The sequence below is a fragment of the Manis pentadactyla genome, chromosome 5, assembly GCF_030020395.1.
Source record: "Manis pentadactyla isolate mManPen7 chromosome 5, mManPen7.hap1, whole genome shotgun sequence".
NCBI lineage: Eukaryota > Metazoa > Chordata > Mammalia > Pholidota > Manidae > Manis > Manis pentadactyla.
The window spans coordinates 162,029,701-162,052,573 of NC_080023.1; the positions used below are offsets into that span (position 1 = coordinate 162,029,701).

The 22,873-nt window shown below is 49.9% G+C and overlaps 1 protein-coding gene across 16 annotated transcripts in view; it reads right to left on the reverse strand.

The window, feature by feature from the left end:
* Window positions 1–845: 845 nt before the first annotated feature.
* Window positions 846–22,873, reverse strand: part of PTPRT (protein tyrosine phosphatase receptor type T) — a 1,028,419-nt gene continuing 1,006,391 nt past the window's right edge. For all 16 annotated transcript variants that reach the window (XM_036902260.2, XM_036902256.2, XM_036902251.2 and 13 more), the window contains 4 exons: window positions 13,652–13,777; window positions 12,626–12,789; window positions 9,043–9,178; window positions 846–8,170 (listed from right to left, as the gene is read on the reverse strand). In XM_036902260.2, coding sequence (XP_036758155.2) covers window positions 8,117–8,170; window positions 9,043–9,178; window positions 12,626–12,789; window positions 13,652–13,777 — 480 coding nt within the window. In that variant the 3' untranslated portion in view covers window positions 846–8,116. The remainder of the gene's footprint in view (window positions 8,171–9,042; window positions 9,179–12,625; window positions 12,790–13,651; window positions 13,778–22,873) is intronic.

Below are 22,873 nucleotides of genomic sequence, written 5' to 3' on the forward strand. Positions count from 1 at the left end.
GAGGTAATCTGTCTGAGATGAGAGGGTTATGGTCTGCATCTGGTGCTATTGGTTTGGTGCCTAATCTCAGCATTTATTGGAACATTGAAAAGTGGGGTCTATGCCAAGAGGTGGAGTGTATTTCGCTGCCCTTGATTCTGAGTATGCCATGCAACCAGCCTTATCCAATGGGAGGTTGCAGACATGAATCAAAACAACTTACGTGACTGGGCTTTCTCTCTCATGCTCCTGCTGTCATTGTGAGAAGCGTATGCTTACACTAGCTTTCTGGCCCCAGAAGGAGAAGAGCTGCAGTAGACAAGGTGTCCCCGCCAAGCCTGGCCTTGAGTGGGCCCCCTGAGAGGGCCAGCTAAGATTAGCTGAGCTCATCCGAGACCAGTCAAGCCCCAGCTGACCGCCACAAAGGACTGTTGTTTCAAGTCACTGAGTTTCAGGGTGGTGTATTATGCAGCAAAAGCTAACTGATACATCCAGGCAGCTTGTTACTATAATTTCAGATCCTGAAACTGTGATTTTGGAAGGGCTTAACAATTTTTCTGTTTAGTAAGCTTCCTGAGTGATTTTATGCCAGTGTTCTATGGATCACACCTGAGAAAAACTGTTTTAGACCCAACCTTTTTTACTAGTGCAACGTGCAATCATGGGAACTCCCTTAACATTTATGAACCTCAACTTTCTGTTCTGCAAATAGGGGATAATATATATTTCTTGCATTGATTATATGAACACAAATACCAAGAAACCTATTTGGTAATAGGTTTTCCTCCCTCTTCAGCTTGTCTCCATCTCACTGGCGCCCAACCTCAGGAAGACACCAGGACGAATATCTTAGGAAAACATGAATGTCAGGGTCACAGCTTTATTGTATAGATTTCCAACACAGCCATATTACAAACATTGTCAGGGAACATTTACAAGAATAAATAAGATGGACTTGCAGGTGTAAAAAGATTACACTTCACCATAAGGTACAGTCAAAAAATATATCTGATATTCATTGACCCGACATTATTTACCTTCTGCTTTTCTCAGCCAGAATTGGAAAGGAAACAGGAAAAAAAAGAACATTGACAGCATGGTGCTGGCTTTTTTTTTTTTTTTGTAGTTGATTTATTTTGTTTTCTCTTCTCATACGTGCTTTATCTATCAAACACCCAAACTGTACAGTGCAGGCCACTGGGACTCATGGAGGGGGCTGAAAACCGTGTGGAGACTTTGGTCTCATGCAGTATCATAAGCCCAGTGGACGTGAGAGTGTCAGTCTCCCTGGAGTGGAGTGGGAACCCCAGGGTGGCCCTTAGAGGGCTATGATGGTGTCCTGCTGCCCAGGCAAGGGAGAAGCTTCTATGCTTTGCCTTTCATTGGCTAGTAGGATGTAGGGGGAAAAGAGAAGGTAGAAAAGTGCTTTTGAGTCTGATTGCCAATATGGGTTAGCCTGGATTAACCCGGGGCTAGCCCAGGGTCCACCTGGCAATGAAATGGATGCCCTGGGGCCAATTATAATCATATGCCAACTGGGTCACTGTGCTTTTGCCTCTGCAATCTGCTCCAAGGGCCTTGAGCGGGGCGTGGGGGTGGACTTAACCTCTGGAGATAATGTGTACGGTAAGCAAAGCCCTTCTCTGGGTCCTGCACGGACACTTACTGGTTCTGGCTGTCTGTGATGATTCTGTTGGTCAGTGGTCTGAATTATGGCTGGTCTCATCAGAGATCTTGATGGGCACTGGGTCTGTGGCAAAGCAGCGGCTCTCTCTGGCTGTTTAGTGATAACCAGTCTGGGTGAGCCCTGGATGTGTGACCAGAGCAGCATCTTGGCCTGAGTGGTGGGAAGACTCAGGCAGGAGAGCAGGAAGCTTCAACCTGCACAAACCAAGCAGACGCTGGTGCTTGGCAAGAACAAAGGAGTTCAAACATGGTCCTAGTTCCATAGGATCTCACCCGTCTAGGGGGGAGGAAATTCAAGGCCATCTCATCCTCTCTGGCAGAGAGCAAGTGCTTCCTTACAGTTACTAAGTTCCGCTGCTGGGCTTGGTTCCACTCGTGGGAGTGCCTGGCACTAGCAAATTGTGCTTGAATTTGTCTAATAACCTACAGACTGGAGAATATAGGCACTTGCCTTCCACCTGACCCTCTGGAAGCCTGATGTGACTTGGATGACACCACTTTGCCCTCTGAGCCTCCAGACCACCCTGGAGGCTTTAACCCAAAGAACATCTCACATTGTTAATCTTCCATGGGGGAGAGAGGGGCATGTGGGCACTAAGAGTTTGTTGGACCATCACGTAGGAGGCCCACTGATTTGCATTCACAAGCTCAAAGGCACTGAAGTACATGTACAGGGACTCGATTTGTTGTACAGGCAGGTTACTTCACATTCCCCTTCTGTCCCCAATCTCAAAATCCCATTCACCAGGAATTTAAGAACTATGAATTACACTGGTTTCCCTGAACTCCAGGCTTTCATACCAATTCTTCCTGTCCAACACCCTAAGGCCCCCAGACTCTCATTCTTTGAACATTACAACCAAGGATCAGGATTTGAATCCCATCACTTGGAGCAGCTCTCAGATCGAGAGGGAAGCTCTATGGTGATCCAGCTCAACAGCTCTTCCCTACAGGCCTCCTGACATTGTGAGTCTCTCCCTATCCCTTGAATCAGCTCCAGCGGACCACTCCCGAGATAGCTAGGATGCCAGGCCTGGGATCTCCCACTGTAGGCACTGACTACACCTTGGGGTAGACTTCAGGGGGTGAATGTGGCCCCTTTGATGATCTTTCTCCATCTCTCTGGAGGTGGGGAGGGGGTTTGCAAGAGCTGGTCTTGGTCAGTACAAGAGGTTCGTATAGTCAGTGCCATGCAAACGTCTGTCTCTGGTCAACAACAAACTGGAGGAGAGCCTCCTGTGCATGAATATGGCTTAGACATCTCCGCTGTGCTTCTGAGGATCATATCCATAACCCTGAAATATGTGCCAGAAGAAATAGGAGTAGAACTGTCCCCTCAACTCAGGGCTACTGACTTCTCTCCCTGATGCTCAGACCATACAGGACCTCAAAGGCAGATAGATCTCGGTTAGGTGAGGCCAAGGCCCTGCATGTTATCACTTCTGGATATGTCGACATGGAACGCCTCCAACATGGAGCTCTTGCATGGGAGTATAGGAATAAGGTTGAATCTCAGGGAGTCTCCTCTAGTTGGATTCACTTTGCCTATTTTTGTGTTTTACTTGGCTGTGATTTGGAGTTGGTATCACTGGCTGAGAAGCAGCTTAGACTAGTTAGATGACGGGAAAGGCAAGTCAGGGCTTTGAGAAGCAATGGCCATCCATGTGACTCATGTCTCATCTACTGACTGGCCCTGCAGCTTGGGTTGACCATTTGTACCCAGGAATCTTGGCCCAACACGATCCATTGGCCTTACGGTTTAGGATTAGCATCCTGCTCCTCTTACCCTTGGGCTCACCCACGTTTTCCATGACATTACTCCTGACTCAGCGTGGTGCTGATTGCCTTTCTGGGCAGCCCAGGAGTGGCCAGATGAAGGCTAAGAGATGGTGACTTTGTTTTGTTTTAGAGCAGTGAGGTGCAGGGGAACTGTCGCACCCGTCAGTGCCTCTGGATCTGGGTTGCGCAGTTACTCCTGCAGAGATGACATGATAAACACCTGACTGCTCTTCTGTTGGCCTCACTTGTGCCATTTGCTAGACTAACTCCTCTATGCACACAACAGGGATTCACACCAGAGGCCGTGTGAGGACACACAGCAGGAGCTGGCTTAGCCATGTGATTGCTCAGAGGGAAAATTATCATCCTTTCTCCAAGACTCTGAGACTTGTTCCAGGGTCAAAGCAACACCCCAGCTCCAAGTGGTTCTGGCCAGTCCTTCTCCACCTGTCATGCTGTGTCACAGAGGTGACCACTTTGCCCAATAGTCCATAAGCATCTTTGGTTCTGAGTATTCTTGTGGGGTCTCAACCTCTTGGCCTGGCCCCTCTGTCTCCCTGTTCAGAGCTCTCTGATTCTACCCCTTTGAGCAGAGGCTCCTTTTTTCACATCTTTTTCCACTAATTGGTTGGCAAGGCTGGATCTGAGCTCTTTCCACCACCACACCTTTCCTCACCACGGGATGAACAGTGCCATAGTAGCCTGTGCATCCTGGCAGTGCCCCCTCCAGGGCCCTGCATACCATAGGTGCTTCATGGGGCAGCAGCGTGGCCAGGCACTATGCCCTGCAGACTGGGATAGAGTTTCCTAGGGCCCATTGTAGTGAGTTGAGGTGATCAAAGCCATATGAGGGGCAGGGCATATGGTTTAGAAAAATATTTATATAGTCGTATTAAAGCAAATCAGGCAAATAGAGTGGAATGCAAATTTTGTATGAATGGTTGTAAAATATGAAACTTTGGGCTTTAGAAGATCCACTGGGTAATCTCTTTCACTCTAGTCTTTGCTGTTAAGGGGTGCCCCAAGGAAAATCTGAGACATGGAGGTGGGACAATCCTGTCTCTGAAGTCTGAGGAATCAATTTAAATCCTCTTCCCCTGACTGTGAAACTATGGGGCAAGTGGTTTCTCCCCTCTGAGCCTCAGTTTCCTCACCTGTGACATGGGGACAATCACAAACACCTTTTAGGGATGTTGGAGGAATTCAGTGAATTCACATGTTAGAGTGCCCAGCACAGGGCTGCTGGTACTACCTGCAAGCTGATGCCTTCTGTTCCCATGAAGGGAGGCCTACCCTGGTCATCTAGAGGCCCAGAGGCCCCAGACGGATCCAAGATCTCCGTCTGGTGAGCTGGGTGAGCCCTAATGATGTTGCAGAACAGCGAGATACACCCAGAAACTACATCCTGGCCATATGCACATGCAACCTGGGATGGTTCCCAGATTCTCATTAACTCCTCACATTGCCTCCAAACAGGGTCCATAACTAGGAGGTGAGAACCATGGAGCTCTGTAGTAAGGAGGGGCTCTCTCTCTGGTACCCTGGAGCTGAGAGGCTGTGTTGTGGAGACTCTAAGAGCATTTATACTAGTTTCCTCTGAGAGGTGAGCCCACCCTAAGAGTGCGCTGTGGGGAGAATGCCCCCAGGGAGGTGGAGCTTGCTCAGATTTCCCAGGGGAGGGGCCAGTGCAAATTCCTGCGCACGGGTGCCCCATCTCATCGAAGCTCCTGCCACGAGGGATCTTAGGGAGGACAGCCCCATCCGTGAGCCTGTTTCTTCTTGTGCCAACTGGCCCAGGACCTGTTCACCGCCCTGCCTTCTTTGCAGGGTGGCTGGGTTGTGAGGAAATTGGAGGTGGGTGTTGAGTTGGTTACTGTACCATGGCCTGAGTTTTTTTGCCGATTTCCTTCTCCCTGAAGTCACATATTGGAATAACTGCTAGGATTTGTGTCAGTTGCCACTCCCCCCCAATTCTGTATGGGTGAGCCAGGATCTGAGAAAAGAGCATATACTACAAGCTGCTGGAGGCATGGAGCGGAGGCAGGGGAAGCCAGCAGGACCACAGAGGGCCTGGGGACCTGCTCAGGCACACCCAGGAAGGGGCCCATCAGAGGAGAAGAATGGATTCACTGGGGGTCTCCTTTGCTTCCCTTCACTTCCTTATGAACCCCCAAAGTGACAGCCCTGCCTTGATCAAGCCTGGTGTCCAGGGACATCCAGACAGCTCCCAAGCCTGTGCCAATGAGAGCAGCTTCTGAGGGCTCCTTTCACGCCCATCCTCATAAGCCTGCAGGCCTGGCTCGGTCACTTGGCCCCGTGGTAGAGCAGAGACCCTGAGGCAGAGGCTGAGTCTCATGCTCCACTGCACATTTTGTTCCAGCAACAAAACTATGAGCAGACAGACAAATAGATGTGTTATTAAAAAGTATACACTTAAGGGAATGTTTTCACAGTGTCTGATGATAGGAAAAGAGGCAGCCTCACTGGCCCCAGAGTGAGCCTTCTCCAACACTGAACCGAGCGCATCGCTCAAAAGCTCTGCGGGCTCCCTGATGCCCACAGGGGTGCCCCTGCACTCACCTCCCGCCACACCTGCTGTGCTATGCTCCAGCTGGGCCCACCTCCCTCCATACACCGCCACCCCACCCCAGGCCTTTTCTCACGTCTTTGCCATTGCAAATGCTTGATTCCTTGGCCTGAAATTCCCTTCTTCCTTTTCTACCTGTTGAGACCCAGCTGGAATGGCTGTCACCTCCTCTAGGAAGCCCTAGGCAGTCTCTCTTGATCTTAGACTCAAATAGCACTCAGAGGCTTGACACCCACCCCCAGTGCAGTGAGGTTCAACTTCCCCAATTTACAGTGACCTCTTGAGAGCAAAAGCTGTGCCTTATTGAATTCTGTGCTCCTCATGCCTTGTCTGGGGTTCGACCAGCCTCCAAGGTGGAGCATTCTGGATGGCAGGCCACCCCAAGCCCACCAGGTACTGTGCCTTAGCACAGGCTAGAGGCCAAGGTAGGGACAGTGTCCTTAGCTGTCAGACCTCCCAGCCTGGGGGAACAGGGAACTGGCTAAGAAATTAGCTAAGACTAGCTTTCCTGGGGAGCCGGAATGAGTTGCTAAAATATATCTGAAATTCTGGGCCTCCCAGAAGAAATGGCATCTGAAAGGAATTATAGTTCCATGGTGGAGTTTTCTGCTCAGAAGTTCCTGATCTTATTTTCTCTCCATAAAAGAATTGCTTGACTGACAAAAGATGAAGAGAACAGTACAAATAAGTCTCTGCCATTATCTGCCTCTACGGAACCCAGATTGTCATCACTGAGGGAGATGCCTCAGTCTCCTCCATTGGACAATGGAGTGATACCAGCTGACAGCTCTCACGTGGGGGTTCTAAGCAAGATGCAGAATGTGCCAAGCCTGGCACACGACAGATGCCAAGCAACGGTTGGGCCCTTGTCATAGACTCACCCAGACTTTGGGTAAGACCCTAGGTCCCCAGGCATGATCTCCTTTGGCCTTATTTTCAACTAAAGTATAACTGGGTACACAGTGACCTTTTTCGAGATGGCAGCTGGGTTTCTTTAGTAAGAAGTTCGAGTGTGGAGATACAAGATTATGCACAAAGCTGGTTCTTTATCTGAAAAGAACTGTGAGGGATGGTCTGCAGACCTGCTCACTTTTCCCTTGCTCAATGGCTGTGCTGCCCCAGGGAGGGACCTTTGAAGAACATTCAGAGCTAGTCTCAGCCAAGAAAGATGATAGGCCTGAGAGATGTGTCTTATAGCTACACATTCCTCCTCTTTCCATTTGGACAAAAAAAGACTAGGATTTTACACCTCCCAAAAGAAAGTTTCTTTTCACATACCCTCTGGAAAATCCAAACCTCATTTGCCCCTCCCGAACAAAGCTCCCACCCGAGAGACTGGGGTCAGCAAGGCCCCTGCCCCAGGGAGGTGGCTGCTTTTCACAAGGACAAGGAGGAGCAGCAAAGGGCTCTACTCTCCCTCCCACTGACCACAAACACAAGCAAGGAAAACCTTTATCAAAGAGTGGTGGTGGACACAGCGGGCTGGCCAGAGAATGACAGGCCGGGGCCCAGGCTGGGGAAGGGGTGCAGAGTGGCGGTGGGCCAGGCCCCATGCAGGTTAGGTGTGAGGGCGGGGGACTTCTGCTGTATTTGGGAGTGTCCCAAGGTCACACTGATCCGGACTGGAAGGGGTGCAGTGCCAAAGGTCCCTGAAGGAGACTGCAGCGGGCAGGAGGGCCCCATCATTTCCAGGACAGCACGGAGGAGCAGAACGCGCATCCCCTACCCTCCCACTGGCAACGGAGACTGTCACTCCTCGGCTTGCCATGAGAGTCACAAACTCGAAAGGAGCAAAAGCAAGAGGTCTGGGAACTGAAAAATCCAGGGCCTTGCCACGGATGCACTTCCACGGCTGTGGCTGCTTGGGTGCAGAAGGGAAGCCTGGGCCTTTCAGAGCAGCATCTCCCACAGCCACAGGAGACCCCTCAGAAAGTGCAGAGCCCACCATGGCCACGGGACCACCAGTCTTCTCCTTGGAGTTGGGCAGGTGCCTCTTTGCCCCTGAGCCCAGTCACTGCCATTCACAGAAAAGGGGGCTTGGCTGCAGCAACCTCTGGATTCCAGCAGGTTCCCCATCCTGCTGGGCTAAAAGGAGCTTAAATATTCCAGTGCCACCTCGTATACAAATTTATACTGTTCCTAAGAGGAGGAGAGGCAGAGAAGGAGAAGAGGAGACAAGAGAGAGATGAAAAGGAAAAAAGCATTTAGTTTAGAGAGACACATTTTGGAGAACACTTTTTTCACATCTGTAGTTAACGGTCTGCTCAAAATTCCCCATGTAACTCCTCCTATGTGGACATCCATCAGAGTTCTGCCTGGCATCTGCTTCTAGCTTTCCTGGATGCCCAATGTGTACCAGTGCTTCTCAAATGCGCATACACAGCATCCAGGAATCTTTTAAAAATGCAGATCTGATTCAGTACATCTGGAGAGGGGCTGCGCATTCTGCATTTCCAACGAGCTCCCAGGTGATGCTGATATTTCTGGTCTGAGGGCCAGAATTTGAGTAGGACCACACTTTGAGTAGCTTTAAAAACTCTTCAACTCTCTTGCATGATCCACCATCACACCCGGCCCCATCGTCTGGGGCTCTGCCTGCCCACTCTCCTTCCCTCCCTTTATCTACAGCATCCTAGCCCAATGCTTTATACTCTACAATTGGCATAAATTAATTAGAATAGGATCGGACTGAGTTGAAAACATAATTCACACTCTACTAATCCAGAACCCCTTTCCCTAAGCCTGAATCAGTGATACTTTTTTAAAGAGTGGGCAAAAAGTAAAACAAAGTAGAGTGTATCAGGATTAACACATGGACTGCCCTGCGAGAAAAGGAGGCTGGTGAGGTGGGAAGGGAAGCAGAGCAGGTAACAGTGTGTGCAAGTTCACAGACTAAGTCTTCAAGGAGCACCCAGCTGTTGAGGGTTTTTAATATCTGATGCTATTTGCTTTAGGCCAGGGAGACTAAGGTCAGTCCCTGGCTGCTGCAGAACAGTTACTGGGATGCTCACCAGGGTCTCCACCATGTTGGACTTGTTGTTACGCAGCGTTTTCACGATATGGAACACGTCAATGATGTTTTGCTGCTGAATCATCTCACACACACTGCAGATGGCACAGAAGGTTCCACTGCGGCCTCCCCCATTTCTAAACACAGAGTAAAAGGCTGAGCCAGGTTTCTGGGTACCTCCAGGCATCTGCTCATCCTAAAGTCACATCAGCTGTAGTGGGGAGGGTTTGCCCTGGCAAATGCAAAGTAAGGCTCTGGCGAAACCTTAGCCTGAACCACAAGTTATGGTTTGAGCCCCATCGGTGCCATGAACTGCTTTGACCTGAGTGTGGGGAAAATGGAAGTTCCTACAGCCGGGATCCTCACCAAATTACTTGATGATGTAATTGGCCTACTGCCAGGCTAGTGCTTCCACACCCTAGGCAATGGGCTATTATTGACTGAGTGACTATATAAAGAGCTCTGGCCAGTACTCTGGGCAGAGGCAGAGACAGAGCAGGATTATGGACCTGCAGACTGTTGGATGCAGACGTGATTCTAGTGCTCGACCTATGGCCATGAGAATAAAGCCAGATATAAACCCTTTTACCTCAAGAACGTTCTATTGTTATTTCTCAGTCTCACTGAATCCCTACTGAACTTTACAGCCCTGAAACCCTCAGGTAAGACACTTGGACAAGTCACTTCCTGTGTCTGAGTTCCAAGTTTCCTATTTATATAATGGGGCAGGAGGTTGGACTAGATGACCTTTGAGTTCAGTTAGCTTGATGTTTTCCTGGGTTCTACCAGCATGTTATAATCACCCATGGCATCCTGACCCAAAGCCCAGGGCAGGCAGGCAGTGTGTCTTTGTGTGTAAGGTGCCCACATCCTTGTCCAAAGGGTTGTTCTGGGTCCACCTACACAGCCAGTGAAGACAACAGAAGGTTCTGGGTGATTTTCATTCTAATCTTCCCATCCACTAAAGCCAGCCATGCTAGAGACATCTCTGTTGGCCTGGAGTCAGCCAGTCTAGGCTTAGGGCGGGGTGGGGAGCTGGGGTGGATTTGAGATGCTGTACCCTGACATGACAGATGTCTATGTGTGCATACTGGCATTAGCAAGACCCTGTTGATCCAGAGAGCAGTGATAGAGGGCTTCGGCAGGGTCATCTCGCTATCACTCGTCTTTCTGATGCTCCATAATTCTCCTTCAGGGAAACACCCTCCAACTCTTCTAGCAAGTCCCTTTAGCAAATCTGCCCGATTCGGAACTCCTGGGCATGTTGCCAAAAGCAACTAATGATTTCATGTAATGGCCTGTGTCTAAAGAACATCTGGATGGAAACTAAAGCCCTCAGTCAATTTCCCAGATGTTTTATCTACAGGACACCCAAAGACCAATGTTTCAAGTGTGGACAGTTGCTCTTTATTCACTGGCTGGTGCGTGCATTCCAGTGCCTGTTTTATCTCTGCCCCAAGCATGCCAAGGCCCCTGTGGATAGGAGAGCCATGCGCTTTTCTTTGGTTCAAACTGCTGGTCACCTTGCCTAGGGGAGACACGGATAAAAAGGCAGTCCTGCAAAAAAAGCATGCTAAAGACAACCATGTGGGAAAGAGTAGGAGGGGAATCCCCAGAAGGAGGGGTCAGTATTTTCTGAAGGGAAAACAGCAGAGTCCTTAGAGGAAGAGGTGAGTGGACACAGGCATCTTGGGCCCAGTGGAGTTAGACCCTGATGGGATGGGGGTGGCTCTGTGCTCAAGGTGGGGCCACCTGAGTAGGTGGGAGGGAACTGAAGGGAGCAAGGCTTAGCTGGCAGGGCACCAGCTGCCAACCCAGATTCAGGGATGTGGGCAGAACAGCTTTGCTTGGCTGATCCCACCTGTCACCCACCCATGTCACAGGTGACACCTCACAGCATCTTTCTGGACTCCAGTCTGCAATTTGCATCCTTTGGCAGGCTGTGATTGCTGCAGGTGGTGGCACCTCTGTGTGTGTGTGTGTGTGTGTGTGTGTGTTTGTGCGCACGCACATGCACGTGTAACTTCCCTTTAAGCTCTCTGATTTTCCTGACATGTGCATGCACCATCTTTTTTAAAGAGGGTAATAGGTAGCTGGTTTTGAAAAGACTGCACTCAGTGTTGGGGTCAGTAAGATGTTACTAATGCCTCCACTGGTTCCAGAAATACTTAATCTGAAAATGGGAAGCCTTTGGTTCAAGCTTCCTCTAACACAACATTCTAAAAGAGGAGGACCTCTCCATCACTTCTTCCCAAATCATTTTATGTTCTAAGAAGCAAAGTGAGTTATTGTGAATCAATGTTCCACACACCGCTGTTATGGCTACAGCTGTTTTTGATGTGAAATCATAGTTTTGTGGAACCCCTCTCTGAGGTCACTTTATAGTCTCCTGATAGACTTTGACACGTGCTCTTTGAAGTAATTATACTTACAACATTTGCTTATTTGCTACTATGATATTGTGAGTCTCTATGTTGCAAGATAGGCTGTGTTCATTTTCTAAATATTTCACAAAATTAAGTGTTTTCCTTGATGACAGCTTGTCGCCACAGTCCTCCAGTGGGTCCTGACCTCTACCCTGCACTATGACATCAGGGTGTATTTGACTGGGAATGCCTGTGCCCCAGCTATGCCCATTCTAAGGCAGGTAAAGCTTCCAGTTCATGACAGTAATGGAGTGTAAGTACAGCCAGCATGAGCCCACTGTGCCCTGGGAAACAGCATTCCCAGGGCCCTCGGCACCCACCCATCATCCTCTTGGGCAGTGCCTCCCCCTCAGCTTCCCATGTCCCCATGCCTCCACCATGCCCAGTTAGCGATGTCCCAGCAGGCAGACCTGGTGGAGGAGGGCTTTGGTCTACCAGAGGCAGTGTGGTGGAATGGGTAGCACACGGGCCTGGAGGCCGGTGAATTCAAACCCAAGCTCCTTTCTTAACTGCCTGATCCCCTACCGGGCCTGCACCTGTTTCCTCACTGCACCATGACCATGTCTACCTCACAGATGGAATGAGGACATTTACTTAAAATGCCTGGCATGAAGCTCCCTTAATCAATGCATCCCCCTTCCTTTTTCTTCCTTCAGGCAACAATAGCGGAGGATCTAGTCAGTGGAACCTGCTTCATCCCGAGTTTTCTGGTGACTGGCAGGACATCTGCCTCCGGTTGAGAGTGGGGCTCATCTCCCTGTTGGGAGCCCTGGACAGTGGTCTTCCTGCCCCACTGTGTTTATGGAAAGGCCGCCAGGTTCTGCTTCAGTAATATGTTATATAACGTTAGTTCAGGGCAGCAAACTGGCAACCATGAAAGGATCGTAATTCCTTGAATCCACTCCATTGGCCTTTAAGGGTCACTGAGATGGAGAAAGCCTGCATGCGTAGGGCTGGGGTGTGTGGCCAGTGGTGTCCTCAGGACCTCCTGCCACCTGCTGCCCATCGCCACGGAGACCCTGCAGACTCATGGGCAGTGCCCCACGCTGCGCCCCGCAGACTCACGGGCAGTGCCCCTCGCTGCGCCCCGCAGACTCACGGGCAGTGCCCCTCGCTGCGCCCCTCCCGTCTGTGGCCCCAGAGACCCCGCAGACTCACAGGCAGTGCACCACGCTGCGTCCCTCCCGCCCGTCATACTGCTCCTGCCACTTCTCCCGCCGGCGGACCACTTTGAGCAAAGAGCGCTTGTTGGGTGGTGTGTCCCGGTAGGCGGGCCAGCCGATGTACTGGAGGTGCTGGACTATGCGATACCCATCCTGCGGCTGAGAACAGAGAGGCTGTTAGGACCGTTCTGGGGATGCTTTGGGATATAAGCCCTCCAGGTACCCTGGCGGCTGCAGCACTGTAGTGGAAAACAAACTAAATGGGACCTCTGCCATGTTATCACCGGGAGAGTCACAGACTAGCCCTGTGCTCATTCCTGTATGTATACACCTTTGTGCACATTGATTCTCTGGCCATGACGGCCCTGCACCCTCCTTTTACCTGAAAAACTCCTACTCAGTGTTCAAAACCCAATTTAAATGTCCTCTTCTCCAGGAAAAGCCTTCCCTGACTCTACTGGGCAGAATTAATCTCTCTCCCTGAGGCTCATGTGCCAGAATGTATTTTACCTTTCCACTAGATAGTGAACTCTGAGGGCAGAGACTGATTCAGTTCACCCTGGGTAAAATCAAAGTCTCTTTACTTAGCCAACATGTCATAGATTACTAATCTGCTCCCTCCCACCCAATGCTCCTCCACCCAGCCAGTGAATTTCCTCAGGAAAGCAGTCGATTATTTTCTGTCTTGGTGTTCCCAGGGTCTAGCCTGAAGCTTACTGGATCCAATCAAAGGCTGTGTCAACTCATGCCCAAACGGCACAACACTGTGGGGAAGCGCTCATTTCTGAGCAGTTTTGTCTGCATGGCAGCAAGCGGGCAGATGGAAGGCTGGATTTCACAGTGTGCATCTCTGAGCATTGGAAGCATCGATAGGTCTGGCTGGAACCTGCAGAAGCATCTCCTGCCCAAGGATGAGATTATCAGGAGCACAGCGCCAACTCTTGGCTGGCGTGGTAGGATCCTCTCCCAGCAGCCTCCATCTGTGCTGGGGAGGAGGGAAGCCATGGTGGCCGACACTTACCCGTGCCATGTTGCAGATGCGGAATATTCTGTGGATGATGTCCTCATCGATGTCTGCAGAGACAAACTCCACCTGGATGGGCCCGTAGCACCCGGAGGTCTTCTCGGGCCAGTACTGCATACAGAGCTGGGCAAGGAGAGAGGGCACAGAGAGGGGCCAAGGATGGGGGTGGGGGCACTGGCCTCATTTATCCCTGAGACTTCCTGTTGCCTGCAGGACACAGTGGCTAGAAAGGCAGGGTACTATGTAGGAGGTCAAAGGCCCTTGGAGCAGCCACCAATTTTTTGGTCCTTGAAAAATCAAAGCTCTGAACACAGAAACACTCACCTTAAACATCTTTGCTCTGCTGATTTTAAACCATTTGTTAGGCTTGCTGGGCCTCGGTTTCCTCAGTGTAAAGTGGAGAGAGTAATACCTACCTTGAAACACTACTGTTAGGATTAGATGGGACACGGAGAGGAGGGGTAAGTACAACTTCTAGTTCAACATAATCACTGCAGATCTTCCCGCATTCCAGGAAAACCTTCAGTGTTCATTTCGTCACTGGGTCATGAGGCATTTTAAAGAGTATAATAGGTTTTGGCATCAAACAGGTTTGGATCCAAATCTAGGTCCTGCTCTTTACTAGCTGTGTAACCCAGGCCTCAATTTTCTCATATTGAAATGGGTGTAATTATGCTTCCCTTGCACCAAAAGATAACGTAAAGAGGTGTGAAGAGATCTTGCCTGAGATCTCTTCTATTTTTCTGAAATCAGGGATTGGAACCTATAGCTGAGAGCAAAAGGCAGCAGTTGCTCCTCAACCGAAGCCTGAGCCGGAGGTGTTTTTGTCACTCGGGACATTTGGTGATGTCTGGAGAGGTTTTTGATGGTCACACCTGGAGGTGATGTGGGCATCTAGTGAGTAGAAGCCAGCATGCTGCTATCCATCCTACGGTGCCTATGATAGCTTCCCTGGGGGGTAATCTGGCCCAAAATATCAGTAAGTGTGAAGGTTGAGAAACTGGTCTAAGATCATGAATTGTTTCTTAAACTTATAGGGTCATCAAGGAGACACAGACATTTATTCCCCTGTATCGGTTGTGCCACTTGATGTCCTTAGTTGGGGAAAGAATACTGAGGTAGGTGGCAGGGGGTGTGGCTCCGAGAGGGGCAAAGCATGCTTCCTCAACTTCATGATCCCCATGGGGTAGGGAGATGGACCCTGTCCCACAAGGGAGAGCTAAGGTTGGGGCTGTAGGCTTGTTGGGGACCACCCAGCATGGACAAAGAGGCCATGTGTTAGGAAGGCTCTCCATCTGGGGTCGTCCAAAGAGCTTCTTTGTGAGACTCGTAAAGACCCACCAAGTGGCTTGGGACTGAGCATCTGCACAATACGGTCTGCCTAGTCTACAGCAAGCTTGTGGACAAGCAGCTAGACTGACAGAGGTGACCCATGGAAATCTGGGCACCTCCTCATGGCCACCATGGATGAGAGATTTCCATGAAAATGGTCATGTTGAGAGAGAACTGGGCTGTCACATGCAAAAAAGTCCTTTTATGCTCTCCTTCCACCAGAACCAGAATGGAAGATCTGGGAGGAGGGAGGGTGTAGGAGAGCAGAGGCCTATGTCTGCCACCTTCCTAGCTGGGGAACCCAAGTTCCAGAGGATAACCTTGCTCACACTGTGGCCCACAGGCCAAACCCAGCCAGCAGCCTGATTCTGCAAATAAAGTCTTATTGAAATACAGCTATAGTTATTTGTTTCTGTATTGCCTATGGTTCTGTCCAGCTACAATGGCAGATCCAAGTAGCTGTGACAGAGACCACATGGCCTGCAAAACCTAAAATATTTCTATCTGGTCCTTTACAGAGCAAGTTTGCCAATGCCTATCCTATAGGGTTGTTCTAAGGATAAAAGATAATGCCTGTGAAGAAAACCCTAAACATAATGCCAGGCATGGAATACACACCCACTAAATCCCAACGATCTGTATTAGTATAGAACCTATCAGTGCTCAACAAAAATAACAATAAAGATAACAGAGAACATATAAATGTGGAGGGTTCTTCTTATCACCCCTAGTAAGCAGCAAAGACAAGTGAGCAAGGTTAAATTTCAAATGCAATGGTGCTCTGCCTTCCTGGCATCTCCACGGGGGGTTAATTAAGCATATGAGAAAGGAGGGGTGTGTGGGGGGACTGGTCACAGGGGGCCTCCGTGGCTGGACAATCGTCTGCTGAGCTGTGCAATAATGACAAATCCACAGTTTGGACTTCATCTCTCTTTGCCATTGGCTCTCCTGCTTTGTGACCTTCACAGTAATGAAGGTCTGGTACAGATAAGTCTGCTGCTGGCCAGAGAAATCAGAATTAATCAGAACTTCCCATTAAAAAAAATAATAGCCTTTATCACTTGCATGGAATTTGGCCTTGCCAGAGGTTGGCGGTAATCCTGACATGATCACATAGGTCCGAAGCATCAGGGAAAGTCTATTACCCCCAATATTTTCAGTCTGGAGAGAATGCACAATGACTTGTCTCTTTTAATAAGACTTCCAGACCAATTTCTCAAGCTAATAGGTTCTACTATGTCTGAAACAAGACTCCAATGTTTCGGGACACTTCTCTGCATTTGATTTTCCAGGTCACTCTCCCATCATGCTCAGAGCGCTGGGGGAGGTTGCTGAGTCCTTCTCATCCTAAATCAGAGTTATCCTTTCACTTGAGTTCCCTAATTTGAGAGACCACATCGGCAACAGCACGGATGCCATTCAGCTGGTGATGCGAGGGCAGATGCGGTAGCTGACCTGCCAAGGATTGTCTGGGTCTCCCTGCAGCCTGGGCCTTCGCACATAATCTGGCAAGGGAAATGGGAGAAAGAAGGGGAGAAGCAAGGGTTTTGTTCCCAGGGGCCCTTTGGGGCTTGGAGGTGATTCTCATCAATAAGAAATGTCATCTGGGGTTTACCTCAAGGTGTCCTGGTGTCCAAATGCTGGCATTGTGCCTTGGTACGCCCCATCTTTTTGGCTTGTGTGTGCAGTATTGCAACAGGTAGTGGGGCTTCTGCTTGAAGTGCCCTGGGTTCAAATCTCAGTCCTGTCACTGTTTAGCTGAGTGATTTGGCCAAATCTTTTAGTTCTCTGGGTTAAAGTTATGAGTGTCTATGAATCTTAATGTGTCCACTTAGCACAGGGATCTGTAACTAGCCTGTACTCAGTAAATATGAGTGATAGCTATTAGTGTATGGATGCGAGATGGAAAAAGTGAAGGGTTTGGCTTTTTTTTCTCTATTTAGTAGCCTTTATAGCAATTTCTCTTTAGGGTAACACCCATAGGCCTGCCCCTGTGAAAATTCCAGATCAGCCAGCTTGGGGCAGCGGTGGGGGCAGGGGGCATCCATATGGGGGCACTGTCTGCATGTCAAAGGAGAGAGACCCGAGGGTGGTTCCTGAGAGGACCCCAGGAGATTTGGAAGAGTAGGGCCGGGAGCGCATGGGAACAGTGGAAGGGACAAAGAGGAGTCCCTGTGTCATGTGACCCCCCTAACCTCCTTAATACTCAGCAAATTCATAAAACACGCACAATGCTCAGGGCACACGGATTTCTTGTGGAAACCAGCAAGGAGCTGAGCTTTGTTCCCTGAGTGACCCAGAATGGGAATAGACACCACACAGGTGAACCGAGGAGCCAGATGGTGCGCACAGAAGCACCCGTACTTTACAGAAATCCTGGGGATTTCTTTTGGTTTCTTAAGGGCCTGGAAATGGGGGGGTTCAAGCAGGCCCACTTGGTTCTGAGACCGGGAGAAGCCAGCCGACCTGGGGTTGCATGTACACTCAAATCCACTTTGGCATTTTCTTTCTTAGATGGAAACCTTGTGAAGTGGCTGTCTCCAAGGATTCCATCCTTTAGCCTGGAGTCTGGGCCAATGGCCCTTCCCGTCTCACTTCCCAGTTCTCCCCTCCTTCTCACCCAAGGGTCTAGGGCGGGGTGCTGACATCTGCCTGAAGGGAGGGCTTCATCACTGCCATAAACCAAACAGCGCTGAGGACCACCCCGGAGAGGGGAAGCAGGTCAGTTGCTGCGCCCATTTAGAAATGGCTAGGCTTCTTGCAGAAAAGCAGAGGCTTTTCTTTTTATTGTCAAAACAAGCTAAACCAAGCGTGTTTGCACAGCCCTGAACAGCTGCCATACATTATTCCACCTAGTGATCTCTGAAGCTGTTTGGGCCACAAACCGATGTCTTTTGGGGACGTACGTTCACACATGAAATGCTACAAATGTGGAGGGAGCCTCACAGTTGAACCTCACTTTCTTGCTGATGGAATCAGAAAGCTTGTTAGTTGCTGGAATAAACATGCTCTGATGGGTTGAATGAATACTAGCATATGGGCATATTTTTGGAATAAAGAACTTTAAAGTGTATTGCAGTGCACTTTAATTATGCCTTTTGTTATAGTTTGATAAAATGGAAAGGCCAAGTAGTATCATAGCTTCAGAAATTAAGGACTCTACTCATCAAGGTCCCTGTGATCCATGGGGGTGTGTGTGGGGGAAATCATTCCTGAGCCACTTAAAAGTGAAACTGAATTAGGATTTTTAAGAGAAAAATATGAAAGAGTCACCTGAATTGGTTTTAAAATTCAGATCAGTGATTATAGTACTTCTTTAAATAGATTCTATAAGAGCCCAAAACATTTAACTGGTTTTAACGCTGTGTCCAGTTAAGGAAGGTCGGATGAGGCGGCTGGTGTGAAGCAAGGGACAGAAGGAAGGGAGAATGGCTGGTGGTTGGTGTGGAGAAAGTGAAGGTTCCTGTGGCCAGGATTCTCACCTGGCTCTGGTTGGCTGGCTCACTACACACGTGTGGGAAATACGTCGTTATTGACTCTACATAAAGACCTCTGCCCAGTGCTCTGGGTGACACGATGGCAAAGCTGCAAGGCTGCAGGAGAGCAGAGATGAGGCTGGAGTGGTGGCAGCACCGAGGATAGAGACGGAGACGGCAGTGCGGGCAGAGAGGCCCAGAGGCAGAGACCAGCTTGCTGCCTGCAGACTCGCTCTGAGTGGATGGGAGTCTAGGGATTGACCTGCCACCGTGGGAATAAAGTTGGGTAAAACCCTTTCACCCAAGAAGGTTCTACTGTCATTTCTTTGGTCTCACTGAATCCATAGTGCACTTGCCTGGGGCTGAAACCCATCGGCAAGACACTAGTGATCAAAGTATGTCCCCCTCAATTCAGCCTCTCAGCAGCCCCACAAGGTGAAGAAGGCAATGTCCACCCAATGGGTGGCTCCCTCCTCTCCTGCCAGTTGCATCGGAGCATTTCTGGGAAGGAAGGGTGGGAGTTTAGGGGGATCTATACGGAGGAAGGTAGGGTGGGTGGAAGGCAAAGGCTCAGGGCAGGCTTTATAGGGAAGTATTAGAGAGACAGCTGAGCCGGACAGCTTTAAGGAAGGGACACCTTTTGTGGGGGAGGCGGAGGAACTAAGGGGGTGTGGGAGACAAGGAGGGAGGAAGGAACAGTCTGGGCTATGGGGTTGGGGGAAGGTGTGCCGCCTCCTGCCAGAGGTGCGGAGGCAAGGTGGGGCTGAAGAATGAGGATGTGTGTGGTCAACCTTCAGTCATGGGCACTGCTGGGACAGGAACGCCCCCATGTTGCCCCCAGTAAGGCCTGAGCTAGAGCTTGAAAGTGAACACGAAAACAGGACTCCCTTGAAATTCCCAGAAATCCTGGGGACGGCCAGTGGGCTTTCCCACAAGATGGGGAATAAGAAACAGCCCATTTTATTTAAATCTTCAAAGACAGAGTGAACTTAGCTGACATCTGGGTCATAGGAACTGAATAGATAACACTGAGACTTGGACAAGCTAAGAAACTGGCTTAAAGGAACCCAGCAAGTGAGTGGCAAGGCTAGAATTGGAGCTGAGGTCTCTTGCTTCTTCTGCTGTTAACCCTGGAGGAACAGAAACTTGGCCCTTTGCAAAGCCAGACCTGAGGCTTGTGGAGAAGTAGACTTGGGCGTTCTGCATTTTGCTAGCATGTTAGGCTGTTCTCACAAGCTGAGATAAAAATGGGGATATCAGTGCTTGCTATTTGCCTTGAATGCACAATGACAGGAAAAGACGTTGTTGAAATATCACCCCCACATTTCTCCTGGGAGGATGACACACTTGCCTTCCTCACTTCCAGAAAACGTGCGAATGCATCCGTCTCGGTCCCACCCTGCCTTTTCCCTTTCCACTGCGCTTAGCATCACTTGAATGCTCAAACTTCCCACTCGGGGAGCCTCAGAAATGGGCAACTCTGTTTTTATACAAGCTGGGGACTCTTGTGTTTTTTTAAACTAAGAAACAGTCCTTCCTGCTCCACATACCCAGTTACCAGCAAGTCAGTGATTATCAAGCCCTGGGGCCCTGGAAACCCTGTTGTTTAAATGGTGGCAAAAATCTTCACAATCCCTGGCAGGGCCCATGGGCCTGAGTCAATGACCAGCTGTGGGCCTTTGGACAAACCCCTGCCCCTGCCTGTGCCTCGGCTTCCTGACCAGATCAGTGTTTCCAAAGGACACTGGAAGGAGAAGCCAGTGAACTATCTCCAGAGTCTTGAAAAGGCGAAGGGGCCCAGGCTGTCGCTCTGGAGTAGAGGACACCGAGTCCCTGGCTTTGGGCTAGAATCAGAGCACCCTGTGTTAGCTCTGAATGCAGCCTGCACATCAGAAGTTCACGGGGCAGTTAGGTTTATGGAAAAAGACAAGACATCTAACAAATTACTAATTAGTAAACGCAGTTTGGGAAATAAAAGCTTTCAAAATAGCAGGTCTAGGGAAGGAAGTCATGGGAAATATTGATAGGTGTTTGGAGAACACTCAGACTATAAAAACTCTAAGATTTAAGAGAGGTAAGGTGTACTCAGAGGCAGTGTGGTCTAAAGGAAGGCACATGAGCTGAATTAGTGACCAGTAAAGTACAGAGAAACTCAGGGGATACTCCAAGTGTAGCTAATATAATAAGGGAACAGAATATTCGAGGATCCTGATAAGCCCTAGCACCTCTGTGGAGGCAGCCCAAATGAGGCTGGGTCTCACTGACTCCACACCTGACTCCAGGCCGCCGGCATGGTATGTGGTGGTCACGTCCGGCTGGATTCCTCCGGAGCTGAGCACAGAGCTCGGGACCGATATGACGGGCTGCCTGGACACTGGCTCTCGTGTCCCTTCTGCTGCCTGGTCAGCTTCGTCCTGCCGCTGGAGGGTCTTGGTGAGATGGTTCCAGCTGGAGACGATTCCATCCTGTCTGATGCCGAAGAGACTCTGGGAGGCAGATTTACGTCCCTGGTCGGCCTGCTCCAGGAGGCTTGGGTTCTTCGTGCCTCACTTGTCCTCTGCTATGCCTCCGTCTATGCCCGGCACCCGGAGCCCAGAAAGCACGCTCTTTGACTTTTAAAAGACCTTCCTCAGAGTCAGTGAGACTCTTACAGTTGGTGAGACGGGCCTGTGCCTTCTCCTTGGCTCTCCCCATCCTGCCCCCTCGTGGCTCCTGGAGGACTCTGATTCAGACACGGATTTCTCCAATTCAAGCCATTTTCCAGTCCAACACTCCGTGGCTGTGACCCCCACACCTCTAGGTCTGAATTTCTGTTTTCAGCTTTTACTCCCTGTATTAGTTTCTTATGGCTGCTGTAACAAACCACACATACTTAGTGGCTTAAAACAACACATGTTTATTATCTGGGGGCCAAATCTGAAATGGGTGTTAAGGGGTTAAAAAATCAAAGTCTGCAGGGCTGTCCCTGTTCCTTTCTGGAGTCTCCAGGGCGGAGGCCACTCCTCATCTTCTCCAGTTTAGAGGCTGCCAGCAATTCTTGATTCATGGTGCTGTCATTCGAACTCCTGCTTCTGTTGTCACACGGTCTTTCACTGAATGATCTTCCTGCCTCCCTCCTATATGGACCCGAATACTGAGGCCACCTGGACATTCCAGGACAATCTCCATATCTCATGGTCTTTAACCTCATCACATCTGAAAAGTCCTTTAACACATTCATAGGTTTGGGGGTTAGGATGTGAACATCTCTGGGGCCCCATGACTCTGCCACACAGCCCCACCCCATGGCTGGCACAGAGGATCTCCTGAGCATTCTGAACAACATGGTGGGTGTGGCATGACCAGAAGGAGGGCGTCTGTCTGGTGCCTGCTCCCTGTGAACTTTGGTCTGACCCTGGAGCCCACAAAGATGGTGATCTTGGGTCAGTGCTATTGGAGTGACTGCAAAGGTGGTTTCTGATTGGCCCACTGGGAACCACTGGGTCACTGTTGGGTGATGTGGGGTTCTAGGATTTTGCCCCACTAACCTGACCACAGGCCTTTGTCTCAAAGAGCTAAAAAAGAAATTTCTAAAGCAGAATGTCGTCACTCTGGGAGTCTTTATCTTGAGCCCCCACTGCTTGTAGTTATCTTTGAACAGCAGCCACTGTGGGGAATGGAAGATGATGAGGCTGGGGGTGGCTGATGGAATGACATAGTACGGGGTTCTGAGGAGAGGCAGATTTGGCCAGTGGTGCAAGAAAATAAAGCACACTAAGATCTCTCATTCTCTTCCAACTTTATTTTGCTGAAACCTACACGCAGCCCTGACACAACCCTAGGCTTTATGGCTGGTTGGTCCCTACTCCAAACACAGGAGGTGGCCCTTGTCCTCTCGGGAGAAATAGAATGATGCTCGGGACCTGTGGCAGACCTGTCACTGTGGCCGGGCTGGCTGGCGCTGTGGCTGTCTTGGCGTGGGCACGCTGGCAGACAAATGCTGATGCCACTTCAAAGAACCGCCCCTCCAGGTGCTGAGGGCGGCTTTTCTGATGCTCACACTGTGTCATTGTTCATTTTTGCAAGGCGCCCAGCTGTTGCAGTGATGATATTTATATCAATAAGTGCTCTGTTCATCTGCCGATTTCAGGGGATGCTTGCCAGCTGCATATGGCAGCCAACCTCACGGCACTTCTGCGCCTGATGTTTTTGCATTTCGAGAGTGAATTCTCCAAGGCTGTATCACAGTCGTCTGGGGCTGAAAGGTCTTCATCCACCCAGCCCACCCTGGAAGAGGGAGCCAAAGCCCACGGCCTTGACCCTTGCTTCCCTATACATCCCAAAGTGAGTTTTGTTGAAACTCCACCTCTGTGCCCGAGCTCTGGGTTTGCAAAAAAGGGATGTTAGAAAGAGGAACAGCAAACGGGCTTTT